Source organism: Narcine bancroftii, chromosome 4 (genome assembly GCF_036971445.1).
Source record: "Narcine bancroftii isolate sNarBan1 chromosome 4, sNarBan1.hap1, whole genome shotgun sequence".
In the NCBI taxonomy this organism is placed as follows: Eukaryota; Metazoa; Chordata; class Chondrichthyes; order Torpediniformes; family Narcinidae; genus Narcine; species Narcine bancroftii.
The window spans coordinates 298525185-298550573 of NC_091472.1; the positions used below are offsets into that span (position 1 = coordinate 298525185).

Sequence of the window (25389 nt, forward strand, 5' to 3'; positions counted from 1 at the left end):
AACAGTCATACTTGCTGATTGCATAATTGCATTTCTAGTTTTAATTTCCTTGAGTTTAGGTTGGTCTCATTGAGCTGTTTAAAATATTAAATCATTAATGTTATAAAATTTCCTTTGTATAGAATCTTTGAATCAAGCATTATAACCTATAGAAATGAAACCCAGAGAAGTCAGGGAAAATAAACTGTAAATCTAGAACTCAGTCAAGATTTTCAAATTTCAAGATTGAAGTCGATAGTTTAAAAAAATATACATAAGGGAATTAAGTGATATAGAATAATTGTTAAGTAAATAAAGAAATAATATAGATTAACCATGAGTGAGACACGAAAGTCTGCAGATGCTGTGATTGTAGTAAAAACACAAAAATGCTGGATGAACTCAACTGACCTGCATTATCCAGAAGAGGTAAAGATACATAATGAACGTTTTGGGCCTGAGCCCTTCTTTAAAGTATGAGCAAAAAACAGGTAGGCGTCTGAATAAAAAGGCTGGAGAGTAGGGAAGAAAGGGCAGGGGGAGGAGCACAGGTCAACAGACAAAAGTTGATAGATAATCGGACATGGATAAGAGGACAGGAGAGGATAGGGGAGAATTGATCAGGGGAGAGGTGGCTCTGTGAATGCAGAGCTAGAGGAAAAGAGACAGGATGCTAATGTATGAATCCCAAAGCTCATCATATATTAGGCCCTTTCAGGTGAACCCTCCTCCTTGAGGTCAGCGACAGGAGCTGATTTAAAATTGCTAACTCACCTTTCGGGTGGTAACCTAAAAGGCTGCTGCAGCATTAATTACCTGGTCCACCTGAAAGGGCCTATTCACATCCAGAGGCACCTCGTTGCACCCTCCAGATCTGTTGGAGGCTGGGCGACTGGTACCGCAGCACCACCCTTAAAAAATATGCGGCTTACCAATGGTGGTCTTCCTTATCCATAAACCCCCATGCAGGTGGAACTTCTCTGAGTTTCCCACAACAGTTCCAGCTGCGTGGGGGATTATGGGTAGCCACAGAGAGCAGCCCTGAAGAATGAAGCGCCAAATGAGGTGCAGGAGCAGCCAGCCAGGCTTCCACAGCCCGGGCTGGCTGCCCCTGCCTTGATGGCCCTCAGGCAGTGGGGAGGGGTGTCAGGCAGTGGGGAGTTGGGCCATGGGCTGATTACAGCGGCTGAACATTCGGGTGCATCAGTGGAGCGCTACACTCCACCAATTATCCCTCCCCAAGGAGGTTTGGCATCAACACCCGGAGGCACTTCTACCGCATTCAGGTGAGTGGGTATTGAGCCACAAGGGGGGATATTCTGTGGCTTTACACAGGGGTATTCTGACCTAAACCTGTGTCCCTCTGCAGCATTTCAACTTTGGGAGTCTGGGGAAGCATGTAAGCTCCCATATTGACTTTTTTTTTTATGTAGATGCGGGAAATCAGATATGAAGACAGAAAATAAGGAAAACAGATCAGGCACCATCAATGGAAAGAGAGCTGGTGGAAATAGCCTAAAGTTTGGCACCTCTAGGTTCAAGAATTGTCTCTTTCCAATGCTCTTGAACCTCTCTTCATGACTCTCATTAAAACATACTTCAAAACCACTAGATCTGTCTCCACTATTGACTCTGAACATTACATTTTGCACTATCACCAACTGTTAATTCTTATTATATAATTATTCTTCCATTTATATTAGTGTTCTTTTTTTTTAAATCAAACTATACTTTATTGAACTTAATCGAAAGTGTGTTTGATATTGTATTGAACTGCACGTTTCACTAACATTTCTACGACTGATTCCACCTGCATTGAATTTGCCCATCATTATTGAATGAAGATCTACCGGGACCAATGCCTGAAGAGGGCGCACAAAATCAGTGAACCGGTGCGGACTCGAAAGGCCAACATGGCCTGTTTCCGCTCCGTTAATGGTTATATGGTTATATGTGTTGTTATGCGGTTTGTGTCTTATGCACCTGAGAAACTGCAGCAAGTAAGATTTTAATTGCATCTGTATGTTGTACTTTTGTAAATGACAATACACGAAAACTTGAAACTTGACAAGGAGTCTTTGACCAGAAACATTAATTCATTTTCTCCTTCCAAGCATGCTTTCTGACCTGAGTTTCTAGTGTATTTCAGCTTCCACACTGTGACAGTTGGGCATTTGGAACATGAGAGAGGTGATGATCTGAACCCCAGAGTTTCCTTGGGGCACATATTGAATGTCAAGGATAGGTGATTAGAATTACTGCCTGATGCTGATGAGATGAATGTTGCTTGCTACATATTAGCCTTTGCCACAATGTTGTCTGGGTCTTGCTGACTGCTGTCATTATTTCATTTTTCTAAGGAGTCATGAATAGATTTTGACATTGTACATTTTTTTTTAACCTTTATTGACTGCTTTTGACCTTTTCTGACCTTTTGATGTGAAGAAAGTCATTGATGAAATACATGAGGATGATTCAACCCAGAACACAGCCCTAATGAATTACTGCAGCAATTATCTGAGGCAGAGGTGATTAACTTCCAAGAAAAGACATCTTTATCCCAGAACATTAATTAACATGTATGGGCAAACATAGGCTTCTTGGACACTTGAGAATGATATCATGAACTTGTCTAATGTGAATCTAGTGCAATTGGCTGTCCAGAAATTCCTCATCTATCTGATACATTTTGCTTATCACCTTGATGTGTATTTTTAGTTTTAAAATTTGTAAGAAATTAAAATTAAATAAATAGATAAAATATATGAAATAAGGGCTATCTATTTCAAAAAAGAACTGTGAAATTTGGACTCTAAAGCATAAGCAAAACTCAGGGAATAACACTGAATATGTATGGTCTGCAAATTGTTAAGTAAATCCTCAGCATTCATTTACTGTACGTTGTTGATTATAAACAGACAGGGTATCTTTCAACTTATTTCCATCTTCAAGGCATGGAACATCTACTAAAATTTTCATAAAACAATGATAGCATATATTCCTGAATTAATAATAATTACAGATCCTATTCATGGTCTGTTAACCATTATTCATATAACCAAAGCTCAAAGATTTGGAATTTCAGATATGTGTTCAGTGATCTGAATCCTGTTCTATATTGTAGGGGTCGATTTTCTGTGGTGAAGAAATGTATCCAAAAATCTACCAAAAGGGAAGTAGCTGTTAAGTTCATCAGCAAGAAAATGAAGAAGAAAGATCAAGTGGCTCATGAAGCGGCAATCTTACTAAACCTGCAGCATCCACAATTTCCTGCGATATGTGACACCTATGAGTTTTCTACTGGTTATATCCTAGTTCTTGAACTGTAAGTACCTGTTTTTGCAGCTAAGCCATTAACATTTGGGAGGCAAAATATTATTTGCATCAACAGTAGCACTGATTTACAGTTTTGCTTTGACCAACCTAGTTTTTCAAGAGGTCCCCACCTCTACTCTACCATTTTACTTGGGCACCTGCCCAGTTCTTGAAGGGTTTTCAACCCGAAACGTCAAATGACTATTGCTTTCAATGGTTTCTGCCTGACCTGCTGAGTTCCTCTGAAACTTTCTTTGTTTCACCTAAAATCCAGACAGCTTTTCTATTTCCACTTCCCATGAATTTTCTCCATTCTTCAGAGGGAAATAATTAGTGGGAGCCTTATTTCCTGTGGTACCATGCAAACTCTGATTTTTCACATGTAAGTCTGGACAGTATCAGCTTGCAATTTGACCAGTGCAGTGCATGCACTCCTTCCAGGATGCCAGTTGGCATTGTTTCTTTTTTCTCACGATGGAGATAGAAGGTTATTCTAACTTCCACAACATGAGCAGAATCAGAAAATCTACTGGAAACTTAAACTGCAACATAGGAACATAGAAAGTAGGAACAGGAGTAGGCGAAAAATGGCCCACCGAGCCTGCTCCGCCATTCAATAAGATCATGGCTGATCTAATTTATGACCTAAATCCACCTACCTGCCTTCTCCCCATATCCCCTAATTCCTCTATCATGTAAAAATTTATCTAACCGAATTTTAAATATGTTTAATGAGGCAGCCTCAACCACTTCCCTGGTTAGAGAATTCCAAACATTCACTACTCTCTGGGAAAAACTATTCTTAGTTTTAGTGTTTGTGGTTCACACTTACTCCTTTGATTAGCTAAGTCATCATAAAGCTTGAGCATTTTAAATGAAATATAAATGTTTTTTTGTCACACAAAAGCAGTGTTTGTGCGCAGCTGCAATTGTTCAGTGTAGACCTGAACTTACTGCAGCATCAAAGCCTATGAGCATCAGCTACAGTGCTAAGCATTAAAGTTGCCCATAGAGTTCATACCATCCCTGGTGACAACCTAAATGCTGAACTACCACTGGGGGAAAAAATATGTAAATTCAACTTGGGTGATATAGCTATCCCACAACAACCTGCCATTCGTGACCGATGAAAAGCCGAGAAGGCCACTTGCCATCTGGAAAAAAAGGCTTTCAACAGGCCTGTTGACATTGTAAGATTCAGAGGGGAATTGCATTGGCCACAATTTCTCTATTCCTATGTGGGAAGAGGAGGATATACCAGGAAATCTCAGAGGTGCTGTAAACATGACCATCTTCAAGAAAGGAGATGACTGTGGTAACTGCAGAAAGGGTCTCCCTGCTATCTGCCACTGGGAAGTCATTGCCAACCAGTGGCCTCACTAGGGTTGGTGTCACCCAGGGCAGTAACTCAAGGAGTCACTCCCTCTCCCTATCGTCCCCCACCCCCGCCCCATGGACCTCCTCCTGCAGATCATTCAGAATCCTTAGTAATACATTTTGTACTAAAGAATCAGAATCAGGATTTATTTTCATGAACAAGTCATGAAATTTGGTGTTTTGCGCCAGCATCATTGTGCAAACATTCATATTATAACCATCTTACAACATTACTATAAAAAATAAAATAATAATAATAATAAAATAGTAGTGTGTGAAAAGTAAGGCAGTGTCTTTGGTTCTGACGGCAGTGGGGAAGAAGCTGTCTCTGTGTCGCTGACTTCTCATTTTCAAGCTCCTGTACTTTTTCCTCGATGGTAGCAGAGTGAACCCTCTGGAGTTTATTCTTATAACCATAGAACAATTACAGTAAGGAAACAGGCCATCTTGGCCCCTCTAGTCTTGTCCTGAGAGTTGGCAGCTCCATACCAGGCAGGGATGCAACCATCCAGAATGCTCACCTGTAGAAGTTTAGAGTCTTCAGTGACATACTGAATCTCCTCAGACACCTCACAAAGAATAGCTGCTGGCAAGCCTTCTTTATGATTGCATCAAAGTGGAAGCTCCAGGTCAGCTCCTCGGAGATGTTGACACCCAGGAATTTGAAGTTCTTGACCCTCTGCACTATTGAGCCCTCAATGTCCCCTTGACTTCCTCCTGAAGTCCACAATTATCTCCTTGGTTTTGCTGATGTAGAGCGCAAGGTTGTTGTCATTACACCCTTCCACAAGCTGATCTATCTCTCTCCTATAGTCTTCCTCTTTGCCATTTGTGATTCTGCCAACAATTGTGGTGTCATCGGCAAACTTGTAGATGGCATTGGAATTGTGCCTGGCCACACAGTCATGGTGTATAATGAGTAGAGCAGTGGGCTAAGCACTCATCCTTGGGGTGCGCCTGTGTTGATAATCAGTGAAGAGGAGATGTTGTTTCCAATTCATACTGATTGTGGTCTTCCAATGAGAAAGTCAAGGATCCAGTTGCAGAGTGGGGTTCAGAGGCCTAAAATTTGTAGCTTCTTGACCAGTACTGAGGGAATAATGGTATTGAAGGCCAAGCTGTAGTCAATGAAGAGCAGCTATATATATGGATTGTTGTTTTTGAGGTGATCCAAAGCTGAGTGGAGAACCAGCTGTCATGGAGCGATTGTGACAATAGACAAATTGCAGTGGGTCCAGATCTTTACTTAGGTACATGTTAATTCTGGCCAAGACCAAAAAGTAAATGAGCATAGAGTTTTAGGTTTGTAGGTATTGTATATTGATACATGTTAGCTGGGCTTACAAAAAATGTTTTTGTTGTTATAACTAACTATAGGCATATTTTAATAAAAATTAATAAATTTCTGTTGAAACATTGCACAAAAATTTTATAGACAGCAATTTTGGTGTCACTCCTTGATAGTGACACCTGGTGTGGTCTGCACCCCCCTCAAAAGTCACATCGCTTGCCAATCACTACATACATAATGAGTAACTGGTTTCTAGATTATAAGATCAAAGTAACATATTATAACTGTAAAAACATGTTTAAAACGAAGCAAATCAAGTGGATTGATATATACACGGTGCCTTCCGTATGATGTACAAGGCACATTATTAAACTAGATGATAATGCCTCACCAGCTTCCCCCCACCCCACACCAAACAGGGTGGTTGTATTCCCAATGGAGCAGGGTGCTATGGGAATTGCTCCCCAATGTGAGAGGGGAGGGAAGAGAAAGTAAATTGTCCGTTCACTGATCGCATGCCTGTTTTCTCCGACTTAGCTGGCATATGTGTGCACCTTTACCACCAATGGCTGCAAGCAGGCAGTGCAAGGACATCTATGAGGTGCCAGAGCTTTCTCTTGCCAAGTGCATCACACGCCTTGGCTTCACATTTGGATGCTCCCTCGGCAGAGCCCAGATGCTATCCCGTCTTGAGGTGGGGATAGGCCGGTAGGCCTATATCCAGGGTGTATCCATGTTCTCAAGGGAGCAACCCATTTTTCTGGGCTGCATTCCCTTTAAATAGATGCCCCATATGTCTGCATTGGTTCTCTGTAATGATAACCAGGAATAGTCAGGACTGAAAGTTGGCCAAATAGGTAGTTTTTAAATAAAAACTTCTGAAGCACCGAATGCATGAGGAATTAATTTCTATATTGGGAAGGACTGGAGGAACGCTGTCATTACTAAGTGGTTTCAAAATATGTACAATATTTCCTGCTAGTAGATGTTGTGCGACATTGTAATTAAAAGCTGAAACTAAAATTTCCTGAGAGTGTGCTGAGAGACATCAGTGCCACAGTTCACGGTCCATTTAAAATATCCATTAGAAAGGCTATAATTTAAAAGGTACATGACAAAGTTTGTGGACGTTGTTAAGCTGAAATTTCCTGTGATAATGTGTCCATGCCAACAGCCCTTGCCGTCTGCTAAAAGTTTTCTGCATAGTTCATAACAACAGCTCCTGCAGCTAAAACAATTATCTATGCCATCCATGCCTGATCTTGGGTTAATGCCACCCCTCTGCCAACTATCGTGTTCTGTCGGACCACAGGTGACCATTCTTCCTGTGGGCCCATGTTGCCAGGGAACCGGAATGGCTGGAAGTCTATGAAAATCAGTGAGGGGGATCGCAGCTGTCTGTTGTGTTGAAGTGGACTTTGCCCTGCAGACTGGGTGGATGGGAATTTTCTTCATTCCCTCTTGGAGAATTTGTTATTGTGGAAACATGATAACGACATTTCTCCTGGGAACACAACCCACGAGTGCTTTCTGGTCCCCAAGCAACTACCTCCCATTTTCTGAGCAGACCTTGAGCTGCACCCATAACCTACTGGACTCCTCAGGGTCCTGAAGATCAACCTCATCTATCTTTTTTGCTGTGCCAATGTGGCCAAATGTCTAGAAAACGCCCCCCCCCCCATCCTTTGTAGAGGGGCATAAATTAAGCTGGTCCACCACTTCTTGCAGCACTCTCTGAGCCACCCTTGAGCGTGTTGTCGGGTATTAGCATGCACAGCTTGTGCTTGAGGAGATCATTGATTCTTTCAATTAGACCTGATAGTTGTGGGTTGTAGGGAATGTGCAACAGTCCCAAGATGCTAGCCTCTGTTTTGTACCTTAGACCTCGTAAGGTGTGAGCCCTGAGCGGACTGGACCTTCCATGTTGTTCCATAAAGGGAGGAGAGATATTTGTCCCCGAATGGTGTTATCCTGGTCGGTCTACTCACAGGGCACTGCTAACAGGACACCTGAGAAGGTGTCCACCATCGTCTGCTCCCATACCGTGCCGAATGTGCCCCGGTGTACCCTTTGGCCAGCCCCACGGTTTAACCTGCTGGCATGTGGTGCAATCATCTTTGCCATCCGTGCCTGATCTTGGGTTAAAGCCACCGCTCTGCCCACAATCACATCTGTCAGACCACAGGTGACCATTCTTATGGACCCATGTTTCCAGGGCACCAGAATCTACATCACTGGAGCAGATGGAGGCTGTGCAGATTTGTGCTGTTCGGTCCACAGTGGAATTGTGAATGGCTTCCATTATGGCCCAGTTGTTGTGGGCATCCACTGGGTGGACTGTGAGCACCCTCTGTCCTGCTTGCTCCCAGATGTACCTCCAGTGCTGCCATTCCCACAGTGGCCAATTGTGGATCTCCCACCCTGTGTCGTGCCAACGAGGCATCCACACTGCCATCCTGTTCGCCAATACCCATGAGTCTGTATAGATATGGAGTGGATCCGTTGTTGATTTAATTGTGAATTCTACCACCCGGTTGGCTGGATCCCCCCACCCCTTCCTGAGTTAGGGTCTTACCACTGCCTGGGGGTACTGCCACCATTCATCATAACTGCCTCCCATTTTTCCATCGACTAGAGCCATCTGTGAACCACACTTGCTACTGTTCCTCTTTGGTGTGGGAGTCAAATGGCTGACCCCAGGATTGATGACATGGACTTTGGGAAGGGGAATGTGACTCTCAAGGAGGGACATGATTTTCTTGTGCACTGTGCGAACTTCTTCTGGCCCTGCAATATATCACCACCACTTAACAATAGAGGAAAGCTATGCACATCCCTCTGTGGGTGGCATCGGAGGATTTAATCCACTGCATAATGGGCCGGTGAGGCCGAAGTATAATGGTCTCACTGGCCATTTGGTGCTCCATGGTGAGGGGAACCAAAGAGCATGCCAGGAGCTGGTGCTCGAAGTGGGTGTAGCTGGAGGCTGGCTCAGGGAAGGTCCTTGTCCAGAAGATGAGTGGAACTCTGCAGCCACTAGTGTGGTGGTGGCTGAGCTGGGCATTTGGCTAATGATGACACTGAGTCATTTAAAGTCGCCAGCGGTAAGGTGCACACTAGTGACCAGAGTCCAACCTTAATTGGCAGGTGATGCGACTTCCGAATAGGTTTCAAACAGGGAGGTTATGTGACCATCCACAATGTTTCAGACCATCAGGGAGGCCAAAGGTTCCTCCACATTCCACATATAACACCTTCGAATTCACTCAAGTGTTACACTCCATGAAAGGGGAAGGAATGTGAAATGCTCTCCACAGGAGTGTCACATTTGTTTGGTACGATGCAAGCTGTGATACTAATCCGCTGTGATAGAACCAATTCCTGGAAAGAACAGTGTCAAAGGCCAACATTTTTTGGAATTTTTCTTGCTGCAATGTTGTTCCAGACCCCCAACCTGCCACCTGCAGTAGAAGAACTAATCTTCAGAGCTAATGTGAAAGGTTTCAACATATTACAGTATCTACACCCCAGAACAAAGGTCTGCAAAGCTCAGTAGCAAAGATGCTGAAATGGGTGTGTTTACCTCAAATCTGAAGGATACCTAGCAAGTTAACAGCAAAACAAATTCAGTTCATACTCTCTGCATAGCATCCTTGTGAATTGGGAAACTCTTTCAACTATAAAATAAATCATAAAACTATGACTTAAAAATAGTTGCAGGTGTAAAATGCCCCTACTGTAAACACAAAATATTCCTCATTTAGAAATCCTTGCTGTTAGTCATCTATTTTAGAACTATTTCCTGAAGAAATTTTAATGAAAATGTATCATTAAGATCTAAAGTCTAAATACAGTAAAGCCCATAATCCAGTATTCAAGAAACTGGCAAAAAAAAAATCATGTAAAATAAATAGGTTAAAAATATGGAAGTTTAAAATTGGCACACCACACCATTAGTTCACCAATCATGCAACTGGAAAATTCACTTATCTGGCATCCACCAATTCCCATAGGTGCTGGATACCAGAGGTTTTACTGTACAGGCAGTCCTCGGGTTACGAATGTCTGACTTACAGACAACTTGAACTTATGAATGGCTACGCGTGGCTTCAGCAGTTCGTTGGCTCGAGGAAGGAAAACACCGTCCACTATTTTAAGTCAGATCATGGTACCTTATAACCATGCCTCCAAAGTAAAAATCCGATGCAAGAAAAGCTCTGTACAAACCTCCCTTGATGCCTACTTCAAGAAATTTGACTAATTCATGCTAAATAAGAAAAATTACCTACAAATTCGACTTAAAGACAGACTTAGGAAAAAAATCTTGTTCATAACCCAGGGTCTGTTTGTGTATCAAAATGTATTTTAAATTTTATCAAAATGTGTATTTACTGGAGTGATTCATTATTATATGTGTTAGAATATATCAAAAAGTCGTTATTGTGGTAAAATATGATCATCCCTACCCCTTGGGACTTTGGTGGTGGCAGATGTGCATATTTTCTGGACTGTTAGGTATTATTCCTATTCATACTCCAACACATATTTAATTCACTTTTTTCAAGTTACATATTTAATTTACATTTATAGTGTAATAAATTTTCCTGTGAACTGGAGCATTTGAAACAGCCCTAGCAAATTTACAGGGAGAGTGGAAGATGAGTCATGTTAAAGGCTATTCAGATTCCGGGCCTCAAGTGAGTGAAATAAACAGTAAATCAAAGTTCAAAGTCAACTTTCAAATTTATTATCAGAGTACAACATGATATTACATATAATCCTGAGATTCTTTTTCTGCTGGGCTTAGCAATTTCTATACCAATAAATGTAAGCTCTAAATGAACTGTGCATATGCCATTGTATCTATAAAATAGTAATAAATACCAAGCATATGAGTCCTTAAAGAAGTCTCTAATTTAGTATAGTTGTCCCCTATTATTCAAGAGGTGTAGAAACTATTTCTGAACCTGGTGTCACTTGTGCCTCCTTCCTCATGATGACAGCAAGAACAGAGCATGGCCTGGCTGGTGCAGATCCTTGATAATTGATACTGCTCTCCAATGGCAACATTCCGTATAGATATGCTGAATGGTGGGGAGATTTTTGCCTGTGATGAACTGGGCAGTACCCACTATCTTTTGCATGTTTTTTTCCCAGAATTGTTATTCCCATTCCAGGCCTTGATGGAGTCAGTCAGCACACATCTCTAGAAGTTTGCCAAGGTTTCCGATGTCATTCTGAACCTCCGCAGACTCTGGAGGAAGTCGAGGCACCGTTATGCTTTCTTCATAATAGCATTTATATGATGGGTCCAGGACAGCTTTTGCAAGAATTTGAAGTTGCTGACCCTCTCCATTTCTGATTCCCCCAATGATTACTGGGTCATATACCTCTAGTTTTCCTTTCCTAAAGTCTACAATCAGTTCCTTTGTCTTGTTAACTTTGAGTGAGAGATTGTTGTTAGTACTCCATTCAGTCAGGTTTTCACTCTCCTTCCTGCATGCTGATTCATCGCCCACTTTAATATAGCCCACTACTGTGGATTCATCAGCAAAATTGTTTATGGTGTTGGAGATGCTGTACCGAGCCACACTGTCATATGTATAGAGCAAATAAAGTAGGCGACTAAACACACATCCCTGTGGTTCTCCGGTGCTGATGGAGATTGTGGAGGAAATGTTTTTGCCAATCCAAACTGACTGGGATCTAGAGATGAGGAAATTCAAGTTCCAATTCCACAATGGGGTATTGAGGCCCAGGTTCTGGAGTTAATTAATATTGAGGGAACGATGGTGTTGAATGCCAAGCTGTAGTCAATAAAGAGCATCCTTGTAGAGCTCGTCGAAAGAATCAAAGACTTGTTGATCCAAACCAAGGCTTTTATTAGCAAAAGACAGGTAAAATAATGGCTTGACCACACTTAAAGGACTGAGTACGGTTCTCATCAACTCACTATAGGAAAGGTGTGGTTATCAACAGAGAAAGCGCAGAAGACATTCATCAGGATGTTGCATGGAACGGAGGGCTGCAGTTATAAGGAGAGATTGGACAGGCTAGGTTTATTATCACTGGAACACAGGAGGCTGAAATTTCTTCCTCCATCACTCTTTTGTTATTACATGCCTGTCGGCTATGCTTATTTGTGTTTGATCGATCTTGTCTTATATTTAATTCAATTCATATTTTACTGTATTACTTTACTTCATGTTATAATCAGTAAGTATTCTGATTCCATGTCCCCATTTCCCATCAATATTTTCTAATTATGATATACCTGAAATATTTACTTTCCAATCCTGATTTTTCTGCATTCATGACTCAGTAATCCTTAAAATGTCTTGTATCTAACAAAGCATCATTACTTCCTGCTCCTGTTTTGTCACAGTGTATGCATATGTGCAATACTTTTAATGATCATCTATCTTATTAGACATCTTGCTGTCAATGCTATTCTTTTATACTTCCTGTTCTTCCTTTTTTTTCTGTTTCGTTTAATTTAGACTGCTTATGTTCAAAAGAGAGTTAGATAAGACTCTAGTGGGCAAAGGAGTTAAGGGTTATGGGGATAAGGCTGGAAAGGGGTACTGATGGTAGTGATCAGCCATGATCTGTAAAATGGCGGTGCTGGCTCGACGGGCCGAAGGGCCTACTCCAGCTCCTATTGTCTATTGTCTATTGTTTAGATCCCAGCCCCCTTATAACTATTTTAAAGTCTTCACTAACTCCCTATTTGGCCTTTCTGCTGAGATACAGATGCAAATCAATGGGCGTGAGCAAGAGAAGTTCAATATAGAGACATCCCCGCCAGACTTGTTAACTTGGAAAAGTCTATAAAACTCCTACAAATCGCAGTTTATCACATAACAGTTGTAGTTAAAGTATATAAATAGTTGTTAACATTTTAAGATGATACAGATATTGCATCATTTTTTGGTTGTGGTTTGTAATAAGCAAATTTTCTGCTTGTGGATTTGCTTGGGCCTCTTTCCTGTGCTGCTTTCAAGTTCACAGACCCTCCCCCATGCATAGAATGTACAACGCACCAAGTCTCTCTCTCTCTCCCATGTCTGTCAAATTTTAGGGAAAGCTAAACTTTTATATTGTTTTATATAGGGTTCTGGCCTAAAACATTAACAATTCTTTATCACCTGCTGATAATGCTCAATGTACTAAGTTCCTCCAGTAGAAGAAAAACACAAAAGTATGCAAACACTGTGGTTGATATAGAAACACAATGCTGGAGAAACTCAGCTAGTCAAACAGTGTACTTTACGTAGCAGTGTACTTTCTGCTTGAACCCTTCATCAGGTAATAACCATAACCAACATTTCAGGCTTGAGCCCTTCATCGAGGTAATAAAAATAATGGGGATAACTGGAAATACACCTCAATATAAATATTTTTAAAATGAAATGTTCTTTGTCAAACCCTAACAGAGTTTAAATAAAACCAGAGATCTACATCTCAGGAGTACTGTCAAACCCTAACAGAGTTTAAATAAAACCAGAGATCTACATCTCAGGAGTACTTATTCTACCTGGAGATAAACAGACCCTCCCCATTTTGACTTTCCTCTAAAGTCACCAATGAAGAAATTACCTTTCACACAGGATTTGAGCCTTATCATTGCATTCTACATACCAGTTCTGTAATGCACAGCTAAGAGTCAGGTATACTCATGGAATGTCTGTGCAATATAATTTAAACGCATCAATGAAGTAAAATATAGGTAATTTATGTTAGTCACAAACTCTATTACCTATTAATCAATCTTGTTACAAATTAAAAGCATACTTTTAACATGGAAAGTATTCTAAACATTCCTGTTCTTGCTCTCAAAGCTTGGATAATGGCCGCTTGCTTGAATTTCTGGTAAATCAGGAGGAACATTTGGAGGAAAAGGTTGCCTTTTATGTCCGCGACACCTTAGAGGCTCTCCAGTATCTACATAACTGCAGGGTTGCTCATCTAGATTTAAAGGTAATAAAAGTAAATCATATTATTCTTCTTTCATAAATCTATATTTTATGAAATTTTAGTATATTTATCTGGTTCTAAGAATCTCAGATCATGATTTGTTTTGCATGGGCAATGCAATCTTTAAAAACATAAATTTTGGTACGTGGGCATCACTGATAAGGTCAAAGTTTATTACCAGTCCCTATTGCCTCACGAAGGTGGTGCTGAGTGACTTTAAGTAACTGGGAACCTTTTAATGGTGCTCTGAGTTATCAGTCTAATTACATCAATATCAGTTCAATCTTAGGGTTATATGTTTGATATCTTTAGATAAGTTTTTCACCAATTTAGCTTTCTATTGGGAACACTGACATTGTGCTAGTACATTGGTCTTTATTGATAAACAGTTATTTGGTGCCATGGGTAAGAGCTGAGACATTGAATATATATATATAGAAACTGTCAGATTATGGAACTAAATTTTTCAACACCCACGCAACACCCTCTCATACTCATGTAACATCTCACTTCAAATGCCTTTTTAAGGAGAAAAGGAGCACATGTAGCAAGTTTCACGAAAGAACATTTTTTGGAGACTGTTAAAAGAAAAGATAGTATGCTCCAGAGGGCAAGGAGCAGAATGGGTGTAAGACCACAACAGATGCTGGTGAAAAGGAACGTGTAATCATTATCAGAGGGGTTAGAGTGTGTGATTCAAACCCGAGCTGGGAAAACTTGGGCAGAATCCACAGAAGGACTTAAATACAAGTGTAAACATGCTGGGTCATTCAGAAAATTTGTAAATTATTGGATTTGATGCTGTATAAATCTAATAAAATTGAACAGGCTTGAACCCAATTTTTAATTTATGTGAAGGCCTAAGTAAATCTATGACATGGCATTATTAATAATTAAATTTCCTTTCTTGCAGCCAGAAAATTTGCTGATTGATCTTCACACACCTGTGCCACGTGTCAAGCTTATAGATCTGGGCGATGCTGTTCAAATCACAACTTATTATTATATACATCAGTTATTAGGAAATCCTGAATTTGCAGCCCCTGAAATAATTCAGGGGACACCAGTTTCCCTAAGCACAGATATTTGGAGTCTTGGAGTCTTAACTTATGTGATGTTAAGTGGAGTATCTCCTTTCTTGGATGAGAGCCTAGAGGAGACGTGCATGAATATCTGTCGCCGAGATTTCAGTTTTCCTGATGAATATTTCCAGGGAGTCAGTTACGTTGCCAGAGACTTCATTAGGGCTCTGCTTCAGGGAGACTTTCGCTGGAGACCCACGGCTGCCACTTGTTTACAAAATCCTTGGTTACATCCTCAGAATGACAGTTACTCCACAACCCCACTGGATACCTCACGGTTGGCCTTATTTATTGAGCGCCGCCGACATCAAAATGATGTGCGCCCTGTCACCAATGTGAAAGGCTTTTTACCTAGAAATCTTGGCTCCAGAATGTAAAGCATAAGTAATCCAAGTACTCAAAGTTACTCATATGAAGAACATAGGAGAGTAGTTTCACGCAACGTGCTGCTGGAAGAGTGAGGCTGAGAATAATCTCAATCGATTCAAATGGATTTACAATAGAATTATGTACATACATACAACTTTCTGATGTAGTGTTGTAGGAAAAGCACAGCAAAGTAGGTCAGAAACTGTTGATCTATTTACTTTAAACTAATTGTAAATGGTTGACTCTTTTGAAAAATTAATATTTAAAGTGTTAAAGAGAAAATAGTTTTATTTTGCATATACAACTGCAAAATTAAACTCCTGGACACTTCACATGCTGGATTTTGATTATGAAATGCCAAGAGAGTAAAGAAAAATGGAAATGTAATCACTTGAATGGAATTCAAAATTCCTCATAAAGCAATTATGTTACAATCATTTAAGATGACATAACCTTCGAGGTTTCAAATATGGAACCTCACTGGCAACTGTACAATTCAGGAAATTGTGGCAAGTGTTTTTCATTCCTGTGCATCCATAGTCTCCTGAATTGTGGGGCTGTTAGCACTGCCTCCTCCAGCAGCACATGTTCAGACAACACAAAAAATATGAATTAGTTAAATATTGTCACGTAAACAAGGAGATCATCAGCTTCCCAGTTTTCCTTCTTCAAATCTGGGAGGTTTCTGATACTTTGCCAAAGTGGCTTCCCTATATCTGCAATGATAGACGGGGATACACTCATCTGTATCAACATGGCCGAACCTCGTTAGTAATCAAAGGATACCAATCATGGCATAGTTAATTTCTCTTATACTTTCTCCTACCTCGAGCAACTCTATCATCTCTACTCCACCCCGGATAACATTAGTGAATTTGATTATGTTCATTAAACCTGATGCTTTAAAGTTCTATATTAAGTAAACTAGGCCCCTGTACTGTCTTCAGTTTAAAAGCATGAGAGATAATGTCATTTAAAAATTCTGATCATGACAGGGTATATGTGGATTTGATGCTTCCCCTTTCTAGTGGGGGGGATGGGGGAGGGACTGACCATCACAAAATAAGGGGTTAGCCATTCAGAACATGAATAGGAAATCATTTCATCCATGGGTGTTAGTGAATCTTTGATCAGTGCAGGAAAATGAAACAGTTCAGATGTGATCTCATTGAATGTCAGATCAAGCAGTACCTATTTGTAATTCTTTTGTTGTCAAGGCTAAGCTGCACACTATGTGCCATGCCTTTAATTCACTGAGCATTCAGAAAGGTTAAAGAATAACTTGCCACAAGTATCCAGAAAGCCACCTTGTATTTAAAATGGTTAAAAATGTGGTTCATTTCATGTTTTTAATTAATTTTCATGAATAATAGTTCATATTAGTTAGATAGAAGATGAACAAGATTACCAAAATTAAATTAGAAGCTTGGAATTAGGGTATATTTGTGTACCGATTACCAGTTATCAAAATCTAAGAAAAATAATTAGTGTACAAGATTGTCTGTCTCACAGTTTACTATTTTGGGTTCACAAAAAACCCTTGTAAAACACCACTCTATACTAGCCATGGTGAACATGGCTAAACGAAAAGAAAAATAATGCTTATTTACTTATTGAAATAGATGTTGGAATGTTGGCTATATCATGGCAAATACGAAACAATCTCATTCCAAAAGAGCTGAAGTGTTGGTGGAGGTTCTTTTTCCGCAAGGAAGTGGTGACATCTAAGTCGACAATCTCGATCTTTGATGATACAAAGGGCAGCTTTGCACTGAAACTATCTCATGTAGCTCAAAATACAAAAGCAACCCTAAAAAGAGTGCATTGTCTCTTGTGTCTGCTTTAGTTATCATTTCCATTATTTATTTTTAATTTCACTTCAATTGCTATCAAATGGGCTTCAAATCTGCTGTCTTGAAGTTCTCCTACATGGGCCAGTGTGAAACAGTGTTTTTCTACTCACTATACATAAAATATGTAAAAAAAGGAGCAAGAACTTTCAAATATTAATGCATTTTTAATGAAATGGTGAGTCTTTAAAGCAAATTACTCTCATTGTATTTTACTTTTAAAAGTGTGCAATCCCACTTTTTCTTTTCATTTTCAGAATGTGGAGATCACTGGCGAGGCCAATATATTGCCTAGTCTGAATTTCCTTTGAGAAGGTTAATGGCAATGGCCAAAGGCACTGGAATCTTTCTTGTTAAAGTCCTCCCACAATGTGGTTCAGTGGGAGTTTCAGAATTTAGAAAATGTTGAAGGAATGCCAAAATATTTCAAAATTAATTATTGTTAGAGATGTACATTTCTTTTGTTTTGTGTATTACCTTTCTTCACCCTTTTTTTTATTTTCTTCATTGATTTCCACTTTATATACAGGAATTAATATTGAATTATAAATTATACGCCTTGGTTTTGACTGATGCCTCAGCAAGAGTTCAGCATCCTGACGGATGAAGGTGCTTCAAGTATTGCCTCTGGACTCCTGGTAGAGAGTGCTGTATATTTTTAACTTTGGTAATAATAGTTTCCATCAAATGTAATTAATGATGAGTATGTTGATTCACAAGAAGATTCAGGTCTTTAGATATTCCACAGTATATTATAACAAACTTTTCTCATTTTATAAAATTCCAAGTAGTTTAAAACAAACTTTTTTTTGGTTTGTTGTGTTTATTCTCTCAATAGCTGAAGTACAAACTAAGTGTAATCTTTAGTCATTGCTGAGTGAGATATTCTCAATTTGTGTGCTGCATATCAATCTATAATTGATCTGAATGTTCCTGGGTTAGAGAGAAGGGTTACCACTTCTAACAACTGTCTATTGATAGTCACTTAATTGGATGCTGCTACCAAAGGATTTCACTGCTGTGATGCTCTGAGGAAGCAGTCTCCCAACTCCCATAATGATACTAACATTGACTTTACAGCAGAAGAACTGAAACCAGAAGATACATTACATTGCATTATTCAAATCGAGATGTAACAAAAATTTCAATTATAAGAAAAAATTTATTTTTTTTTGTGACAGCAAATTTGCTGCATTTCATAGGCAACTGAAAAGAATTTGTAAAATGGTTAAAATATAATTTCTATATCATTATGTTACATCTAATGGAAAACTTTGCTTGATTTTTAAGACCATTACTCCACATTTTATTATATTAATCCATTTGAGCACAAATCTTCCCTAGGAATGTGTTTCCTCTCAGATAATAAACTAACGTTGTAGATAGCGATACATGATTAATGTTGGAGGCATGTAGTGGTGGTTTTTATAGGGATTTGGAAGGAGATGTCTAAATTGTAAATAGTAACCAAAGCACATAATGACTGGAGAAGAAAATATATATTCTGGTTGACTTCAGTAATAATAACCATAATATTTGTGGTGTTTATCCAGGCCTTCCAAATGAAAACATATAAGGCATGAACAGAAAGTTGGGACAAAAGAGACTGCAGGTGCTGGGATATGAACCAAAACAAACTGCTGGAGGAACGCAGTGTGACAGGCATTATCTTTGGAAATAGAGGGATAATCTTTTTGGAACAGAACTCTGCATCTGTACCCAAAATGTCAATTATCCCTCTTTCCACAGATGAAGTTTCTACAAACCATTGAAATATGTGAAAAAGGTGTGTTTAAAAAACAGTGGGGTGAACTTTCAAAGACAGGTGCCCTTTATAACTGATATTGCTCGAAGAATTATAGAAATTTACATTTTGTTTTCTTTGGCTTGGCTTCGCGGATGAAGATTTATGGAGGGGTAATGTCCACGTCAGCTGTAGGCTCGTTTGTGGCTGACAAGTCCGATGCGGGACAGGCAGACACGGTTGCAGCGGTTGCAGGGGAAAATTGGTGGGTTGGGGTTGGGTGTTGGGTTTTTCCTCCTTTGTCTTTTGTCAGTGAGGAGGGCTCTGCGGTCTTCTTCAAAGGAGGTTGCTGCCCGCCGAATTGTGAGGCGCCAAAATGCACGGTTTGAGGCGAGATCAGCCCACTGGCGGTGGTCAATGTGGCAGGCACCAAGAGCTTTCTTTAGGCAGTCCTTGTACCTCTTCTTTGGTGCACCTCTGTCTCGGTGGCCAGTGGAGAGCTCGCCATATAACATGATCTTGGGAAGGCGATGGTCCTCCATTCTGGAGACGTGACCTACCCAGCGCAGTTTGATCTTCAACAGCGTGGATTCGAGTCTGTCGGCCTCTGCCATCTCGAGTACTTCGAAGTTGGAGGTGAAGTCGCTCCAATGAATGTTGAGGATGGAGCAGAGACAACGCTGGTGGAAGCATTCTAGGAGCCGTAGGTGATGCCGGTAAAGGACCCATGATTCGGAGCCGAACAGGAGTGACAACAGCTCTGTATACGCTAATCTTTGTGAGGTTTTTCAGTTGGTTGTTTTTCCAGACTCTTTTGTGTAGTCTTCCAAAGGCGCTATTTGCCTTGGCGAGTCTGTTGTCTATCTCATTGTCGATCCTTGCATCCGATGAAATGGTGCAGCCGAGATAGGTAAACTGGTTGACCGTTTTGAGTTTTGTGTGCCCGATGGAGATGTGGGGGGGGCTGGTAGTCATGGTGGGGAACTGGCTGATGGAGGACCTCAGTTTTCTTCAGGTTGACTTCCAGGCCAAACATTATGGCAGTTTCCGCAAAACAGGACGTCAAGCGCTGAAGAGCTGGCATAGAAATTTACATAAGGATCTATAATTTGCTATAGGTCAACCAGAAATGGGGCTATTTGGATTACTTTTAGATCCTTGCTCAAAGCATGGAAGGTTAAGGCTCTACAAAGAGATTATACCTTGTAAATTTGATGAGGGTTCCTAGCTTCACTGTTGATTTCAGGTAATACATTATAGACTCCCCACCCTCAATCTCTTCAGGGGAAATTATTTTGTCACTACTTCCCTCAAATTCTACTGATTCATTTATATTTGTTTCCTGGTCATCAACTTCTCTGCTTAGGGAAATCTATCATTCCTACTCATCCTTCTAAGCTCTTCATAATGTTATCTTCTTTGTCTTTGGCTTGGCTTCGCGGACGAAGATTTATGGAGGGGGTAAAAAGTCCACGTCAGCTGCAGGCTCGTTTGTGGCTGACCAGTCCGATGCGGGACAGGCAGACACGATTGCAGCGGTTGCAAGGGAAAATTGGTTGGTTGGGGTTGGGTGTTGGGTTTTTCCTCCTTTGCCTTTTGTCAGTGAGGTAGGCTCTGCGGTCTTCTTCAAAGGAGGCTGCTGCCCGCCAAACTGTGAGGCGCCAAGATGCACGGTTTGAGGCGTTATCAGCCCACTGGCGGTGGTCAATGTGGCAGGCACCAAGAGATTTCTTTAGGCAGTCCTTGTACCTTTTCTTTGGTGCACCTCTGTCACGGTGGCCAGTGGAGAGCTCGCCATATAATACGATCTTGGGAAGGCGATGGTCCTCCATTCTGGAGACGTGACCCATCCAGCGCAGCTGGATCTTCAGCAGCGTGGACTCGATGCTGTCGACCTCTGCCATCTCGAGTACCTCGACGTTAGGGGTGTGAGCGCTCCAATGGATGTTGAGGATGGAGCGGAGACAACGCTGGTGGAAGCGTTCTAGGAGCCGTAGGTGGTGCCGGTAGAGGACCCATGATTCGGAGCCAAACAGGAGTGTGGGTATGACAACGGCTCTGTATACGCTTATCTTTGTGAGGTTTTTCAGTTGGTTGTTTTTCCAGACTCTTTTGTGTAGTCTTCCAAAGGCGCTATTTGCCTTGGCGAGTCTGTTGTCTATCTCATTGTCGATCCTTGCATCTGATGAAATGGTGCAGCCGAGATAGGTAAACTGGTTGACCGTTTTGAGTTTTGTGTGCCCGATGGAGATGTGGGGGGGCTGGTAGTCATGGTGGGGAGCTGGCTGATGGAGGACCTCAGTTTTCTTCAGGCTGACTTCCAGGCCAAACATTTTGGCAGTTTCCGCAAAGCAGGACGTCAAGCGCTGAAGAGCTGGCTCTGAATGGGCAACTAAAGCGGCATCATCTGCAAAGAGTAGTTCACGGACAAGTTTCTCTTGTGTCTTGGTGTGAGCTTGCAGGCGCCTCAGATTGAAGAGACTGCCATCCGTGCGGTACCGGATGTAAACAGCGTCTTCATTGTTGGGGTCTTTCATGGCTTGGTTCAGCATCATGCTGAAGAAGATTGAAAAGAGGGTTGGTGCGAGAACACAGCCTTGCTTCACGCCATTGTTAATGGAGAAGGGTTCAGAGAGCTCATTGCTGTATCTGACCCGACCTTGTTGGTTTTCGTGCAGTTGGATAATCATGTTGAGGAACTTTGGGGGACATCCGATGCGCTCTAGTATTTGCCAAAGCCCTTTCCTGCTCACGGTGTCGAAGGCTTTGGTGAGGTCAACAAAGGTGATGTAGAGTCCTTTGTTTTGTTCTCTGCACTTTTCTTGGAGCTGTCTGAGGGCAAAGACCATGTCAGTGGTTCCTCTGTTTGCGCGAAAGCCGCACTGTGATTCTGGGAGAATATTCTCAGCGACACTAGGTATTATTCTATTTAGTAGAATCCTAGCGAAGATTTTGCCTGCAATGGAGAGCAACGTGATTCCCCTGTAGTTTGAGCAGTCTGATTTCTCGCCTTTGTTTTTGTACAGGGTGATGATGGTGGCATCACGAAGATCCTGAGGCAGTTTACCTTGGTCCCAACAAAGCTTGAAAAACTCATCCAGTTTGGCATGCAGAGTTTTGCCGCCAGCCTTCCAGACTTCTGGGGGGATTCCATCCATACCTGCTGCTTTGCCACTTTTCAGTTGTTCAATTGCCTTATATGTCTCATCCAGGGTGGGAACCTCATCCAGCTCTAGCCTTAGGGGCTGTTGAGGGAGCTGGAGCACGGCGGAATCTTGGACTGAGCGGTTGGTACTGAAAAGAGATTGAAAAGAGAAGACTCCTCAGTCTTCTCTGCTCCTAAGAAACCATCCTCAGCATATTCAGTCTTTCTCTGGTAATAAATCATGCATATCAAGCATCTCTAATACTTTCACATCCTTTCTATTGTGCAATAGCCAGAACTATGTCTGATGCATTAACTACGACCTGACTCGTGTTTCAAACAATTCTCGCTTTAACTATAAAAAGGCTGCAGATGCATGAGATGTAAAGCAAAAGCATAAAATTCTGGATATGTTCAACAAATCAGACAGCATCTGTGGAAGGAGAAATGGAGTTAATGTTTCAGTCCATATACTATTTGTCAGAACTGGGAAAAGATGAATGGTCTTTGCCTTGAACATTAACTGTTTTTTTTTTCCCTTGGATGCTGCCTAATCTATGGAGTATTTCTATCAATTTTTTTTGTTTGAGCTTAGCCTTGCTCTTTTATTCAATCTCTCTCTCGACTGACCATAGTAAGAATCCTGTAAAACAGCTCATTTACTCTGTGTTCATTCTGCTCCTTTATATTTCTTAGTATCTCACTTTTTATGATATATTCACTTGTTTGCTCTTCCAAATACATTATCACACAATCCTCCAAATTGAAATTTATTTGCCTTTTTGCTTAGTTCGTTGGTATCTCCCTGCAACCAAGAACATACTTCCACAACGTCAACTATACTGTTAATATTGATACAACAGTAAAACCACTGGTATCTGGCAACTATGGGGTTTGGTAGATATGTGAATTTTCTGATTGCTTGAGACTCACGCTTACAATGCCTAACTAATTCACCGTCATTAAGAATAAACAGTTTAAAAGACAAAAGACAGTGCAAAATGTAAAGTAATTTGAAAACCGTATTTTGCAGTCCTTATTTATGTAAAGTTCACTTCAATCAGGTAATTTCTGTAACTTACAAAATTGAAATGTAAATTCACTGGCATGGTAACAGCGTTGTGCTAAGTCCTGAGCTAACTATGCTGCCATCATAATTAGGCCCCTCCCCCAAGTTTACAGATAAAACATTACTAATATACTTAGTATACTAATAAAGACTCTTACTAAGCTGGAATAAGGAGACATTTTGAGAGTCACCCCAACTGCAAGCACCATCAACCAGCTCTTCATCATGAGTGGCACCTTTTTATTCAAATACAACTTTATTCAAAATAGCTGCCTCAAGCAAAGCTTGACCAAGGCACTCTACTGGCTGAATATTTGCTCCCATCTTCACCTAAGGTTTATGTATTACTTCAGAGAACATTCACTTTTACCATTTTAAACTTGTATTTATTCTTAATTATTTTATTTTATTTTCCTCAATTTTTTTGCCAGTTACTTGAATTCTGGATAATAGGAGTTTTACTGTAAATTTCATAATCAAGACCACTACAACTTGTTAATAGATATCACTGTGATCTGTGGAACTTTACTGTACACAAACCTTCTAATCACTGAAAATTATCCTTTGTTTTCTCTGACTGCGCTCTTTTTTAATTCATCTTAACACTTTTGCTTGGATCCCATAAGCTTTTACTTTCCAGGACACGTTGCTACATAAATACTTCCTCAAGTTTTGCTAAAGTCATAAAAACATCATCAAATGAATTCCTCTCATAGATTATTCCTCAAAAGCTTAATTCAAGTTAGTCAGCTACAACCTTTCTTAATTCTGATAAAGAGTTATCAATCTGAAATGTTAACTCTGATTTTCATTTTATAGATGTTGCCTGACCTGGTTAAGGTTTCCAAGTTTCCATTTGTATTTCAGATTCCAGCATCTGCAGGATTTGTGATTTCCTTAGACAGAATCAACACTTCTCTCAATGCAGATTTATACTGTACTTCGGAAATGTTTCCATTAATTCTGACATCAATAATTGACCTATGATCTATCCCAATTATACCATGCTCGTCTGTCTTCTGGCACCATATCCATAGCCAAATAGGTTTAGGAAATGATAATCATGCAGTCTGCTCTTTCCTCCATTGCTTCTTTTAAGAATCTGAGATTCATTCAATCCCAGTTGGAAATTTATCCAGTTTTAAAGATACTAAACCCATAATATATCCTCTCTCTCTGTTCATCATTTCCAATTTTTCATACTTCTCCTCATGTTAATTTTTGTTATATCTTCAGATACAAGCCACCAATTTGGAACTGGGTGTTCTATTGTGTTCATATACTGGTTACCATTTTGGTCTTTCCTTTGTTATCCTCTCACATATTTATTTTAAAATTCAGTGTTTTTATTGCCAATATATAATTGCTAAGAGAACAACATCCATATATACTTTTTTCTTATTTTTTGGGTGATTATTGGATGGATGGACATTGGACTTTATAGCAAAATGCTATGTTTAATTATGATTGTAATAGTTTAGAAATAAAGTTACATATCACTAAAGAGGGTAGTATTTTCATTGCAGAATGCTTTGATTTAATCACCTATCCCGTCCTCTCCCAAACCTCACCCCCCACCCCCCCACCATAATAAGAGGCCTTGTGGGAAGACTGAGTTAAAACCATATATATGGCAATTATTGGAGCATATGTTCTATTTTAACAGATGTGATTTTGTCAATAACTTAAGACATTCCCTATTTAATTATGAAGGCCTGTAGTCATTGATTGAACATTGGCTACATTTTAATTACCAGTAATAAAGTCATCATAATTTGTTGGCTTTAGGATGAACAGGCTCAGAAACATGTCAAAAAGGTAAAATATTTTTTTGAGGAACATTCATCCAAGCCCCATTCAAACAAAAATCAGGCTTTTCCTGTTGATTTCCTTGTCATATCACTATCTTTTTTATGTACTTTGCTGACATCCTGCAGGTCCATGTTTATGGTGTCCATCTGCACTCTCTACTTAAATGAGTTTTGCCTTTTTAAAAAGTAGCTCGGGAGCCATCGTCAAAATGCCAGCTTGTAATTAACTCTGAACTTCTCCCTACCCAGAATTAAAATTGGGATTTAAGTTTCTGGCATTGCACTTTGGATTAACAACTGGAAGTGAAGTTCTAAATTTTAATTGATCTTTTTATAAAGTGGAGCATAATCTGATCTCGGAAGCTAAGCAGGCTCAGGCC

General features: G+C 40.3%; 1 protein-coding gene and 1 long non-coding RNA gene across 23 annotated transcripts in view; one reads left to right on the top strand and one right to left on the bottom strand.

The window, feature by feature from the left end:
* LOC138762132 (kalirin-like) overlaps positions 1 to 17979 on the top strand; it is an 873682-nt gene extending 855703 nt beyond the window's left edge. For 21 of the 22 annotated variants that reach the window (XM_069935559.1, XM_069935558.1, XM_069935560.1 and 18 more), the window contains 3 exons: positions 3104 to 3304; positions 13804 to 13942; positions 14853 to 17979. In XM_069935559.1, the coding sequence (XP_069791660.1) occupies positions 3104 to 3304; positions 13804 to 13942; positions 14853 to 15398 (886 nt within the window). In that variant the 3' untranslated portion in view covers positions 15399 to 17979. Of the gene's footprint in view, positions 1 to 1412; positions 1628 to 3103; positions 3305 to 13803; positions 13943 to 14852 lie in introns of those variants that run through there. The other variant, XM_069935567.1, reaches the window with a different exon arrangement.
* The window catches only part of LOC138762145 (uncharacterized), a 56400-nt gene that overhangs the window by 9240 nt on the left and 21771 nt on the right, over positions 1 to 25389 (bottom strand). The gene's annotated exons all lie outside the window — the stretch shown is intronic.